A 2,999-nucleotide genomic window follows, 5' to 3' on the forward strand; every position below is an offset into this window, starting at 1 on the left:
AGTTGGGTAAGGTGTCCAGGCCCAGCGAGGCCGCATGCTGCTTGGCTCTCAGCCGCAAGTTCTCAATGCTGGTGGTTTTGCTGTTAAGGTTGGGGAGGGACCCGGAGGTCTGCAGGATGGGGGAGGACCAGACCTGCTGGGCATGAGACAAGGACTGGTAGTAGGACTGGCAGTGCAGGGAGCCGAGCGGCATGCTGACGTTCATCCCCAGGTACGGCATGGCGGGGGGGCTGCCCATGTCAAAGGAGGAGTAATGGACCAAGTTATTGGTGGCGGCCATGTGCTGCCGGAACTGTTCCTGGAGGCGGAAGAGGCTGAGAGGAGACGAGGAATAGGAGTGAGTGGGGGGGAGGCAGCTGCTGGACGAGGCCGCCATGGAGGAGCTGACCGGAGACTCTGCAACACAAACAAAGCGCATTATAGACCGCGCAAATTCCAAACATTCTGTAATGGCGAAAGAGACAAAATCAACTCTGGGGACCCCGAGAATGGCCATCACCTTCATTCTTCAGCATGCATTGTTCTTGACTCTCACTCTCTGACCCCCAGGGTAAAAGTCCATCCCAATCCTACACAGTCCAGCCCTCGCTGCCTCTCACTCTCTGACCCCCAGGGTAAAAGTCCATCCCAATCCTACACAGTCCAGCCCCCGCTGCCTCTCACTCTCTGACCCCCAGTGTAAAAGTCCATCCCAATCCTACACAGTCCAGCCCCCGCTGCCTCTCACTCTCTGACCCCCAGTGTAAAAGTCCATCCCAGTCTCACACAGCCCAGCCTCCGCTGCCTCTCACTCTCTGAACCCGAGGGTAAAAGTCATCCTCCCCGCAAAGGCTCCTCCCACAAAGGCTCCTCCCACAAAGGCTCCTCCCACAAAGGCTCCTCCCACAAGGCTCCTCTCAACCTAGATACTGAACTGGAGCTCCAGGATGGGGAGGGTGGAGTTTTGCTGGGAGGACTCCTGGGAGGTCCTCTGATGTTATAGGGACACACCCACAAATGCTCCTCCCACAAGGCTCCTCTCAACCTAGATACTGAACTGGAGCTCCAGGATGGGGAGGGTGGAGTTTTGCTGGGAGGACTCCTGGGAGGTCCTCTGATGTTATAGGGACACACCTCACTTCAGCCTCCAGCCAACCCAATATGGGGCCCCCTGTGAGGATGGTCAATGAAAGCCTCCAAATGTAACTACATCATGGGCCCTGTCAGGGTTCCTCATGTACGATGAGACCCCCCCCCCAGGGTCCTTTATGTACCATGTGGCCCCATTAGGGTTCATTGTGTATCATGTGGCCCCCCCAGGGTTCCTCATGTACCATGTGGCCCCATCAGGGTTCATTGTGTATCATGTGGCCCCCCCAGGGTTCCTCATGTACCATGTGGCCCCGTCAGGGTTCATTGTGTATCACGTGGCCCCGTCAGGGTTCCTCATGTACAGCGTGGCCCCACATTCACACGACCCCCTCACCTGTTTTAGGACTGGCTCTCTTGTAGTTGGGGATGATTTTGGGGTCGGAGGTCAGAGGTTTGTCTGTCTTGGGGTCCTCCGGGGGACTTTTGGTCTCCTCCTCTTTATCGGTTTGGTCCTCGGCTGCCGATTCGCCGGCTGATTGCTCCGACAAGGTTAGGTTGAGCTCCGCGCTGGCCTCGCTCAGAGAAGTATGTGGTTTGGTGGAGTCGTGGCTGGGGGTGGCCGGCTCCGCGGGGGCGGGGTCTATCTTGCTGTCGCTGGTCTCGGAGTCTTTATGTTTTTGGAGTTGCTCCTTCTGGAGACTTCGCTGCTTCTTGCGGAATTTGGCTCTTCGGTTCTTAAACCAAACCTGGAATGTAAACCTTCGTTACCCGCTAAATCGCAGCGCCTGGAGGGAGACTTTCTTCTCTTGTGACTGAGGACTCCGCCCCTGAGGTACGTACCTGTACTCTGGCCTCGGGGAGGTTGGTGCACATGGCCAGCCGCTCTCTCATCACCACGTCCGGGTAATGCGTCTTCTGGAAGGTCTTCTCCAGGGCCTCCAGCTGCTGCGCGGTGAACGCCGTGCGACTTCGGCGCTGTTTGCGGTGCTGGGAGCCGTAGCGAGCTTCCAATATGATGTCTTGAAATGTACAGCCGTTGGAAGATAAAAAAGGGCCAATTTAATTACAGGAAGTGGGCGGAGCCACACAGTGCCGTATATTCAATCAGTCATGCTCTACTAACAGCCCCCCTCCCCCATGGGCAGATCCTATCGCTGGGACAGACCACTCCTTGGGGGCGGGGCCTACACATACATAGTGTCAGGAGGTGACAAGCTTAGGGTTAGGGTTGACCAGTCGCCTCCCCCTACATCAGAAGATGAATTAGCCACAGGAGGAAGCTTCCATCGCGGCTTTATGAATATAATACCAGCAGAGTGTCAGCCAATCACACGTCAGACCGCTGAGAGTCAAATCTGATTGGCTGTTCCACAGAAAATTGGCGGTCTCATAATTCTTACCAGCCAGTCTCTCCGCCAGGGTGAGGGCGTGCACCGAGGGCCGGTAGTCGGGGGCGTGCTGGGCGTGCTGCGCTGCTTGCTGGTGGAGGTTGTACATGGCGCTCAGCGAGTTCACCGCGTGCAGCGAATATCCGTTCACTCCGTAATGCTGCATGGTGGGCGGAGCTGCGGGGAGAGCGAGCAACCAATCAGAGCGTTCCGCAACAATGATATCATCAATGAAACTTTTCTGGATTTCTCTCCTCCCCCCTCCACTCTCTACTCCTCCCCCTCCACTCTATGCTCCTCCCCCTCCACTGTCTACTCCTCCCCCTCCACTCTAAGTTGTGTGAAAGATGGGGAAGTTGTGTGAATGATGGGGAAGTTGTATGAATGATGGGGAAGTTGCGTGAATGATGGGGAAGTTGCGTGAATGATGGGGAAGTTGTGTGAATGATGGGGAAGTTGTGTGAAAGATGGGGAAGTTGTATGAATGATGGGGAAGTTGTGTGAATGATGGGGAAGTTGTGTGAATGATGGGGAAGTTGT

The 2,999-nt window shown here is 55.9% G+C and overlaps 1 protein-coding gene across 1 annotated transcript in view; it reads right to left on the reverse strand.

Moving 5' to 3' along the window:
* DMBX1 (diencephalon/mesencephalon homeobox 1) overlaps window positions 1-2,999 on the reverse strand; it is a 15,088-nt gene that overhangs the window by 227 nt on the left and 11,862 nt on the right. The window contains exons 2-5 of the mRNA XM_018574568.1: window positions 2,472-2,636; window positions 1,912-2,090; window positions 1,466-1,817; window positions 1-396 (exon numbers count right to left, since the gene is read on the reverse strand). Of these exons, the coding sequence (XP_018430070.1) occupies window positions 1-396; window positions 1,466-1,817; window positions 1,912-2,090; window positions 2,472-2,625 (1,081 nt within the window). The 5' untranslated portion in view covers window positions 2,626-2,636. The remainder of the gene's footprint in view (window positions 397-1,465; window positions 1,818-1,911; window positions 2,091-2,471; window positions 2,637-2,999) is intronic.

This window comes from Nanorana parkeri, unplaced genomic scaffold, assembly GCF_000935625.1.
Source record: "Nanorana parkeri isolate BGI_ZX_2015 unplaced genomic scaffold, ASM93562v1 scaffold3049, whole genome shotgun sequence".
NCBI classification, from domain to species: domain Eukaryota; kingdom Metazoa; phylum Chordata; class Amphibia; order Anura; family Dicroglossidae; genus Nanorana; species Nanorana parkeri.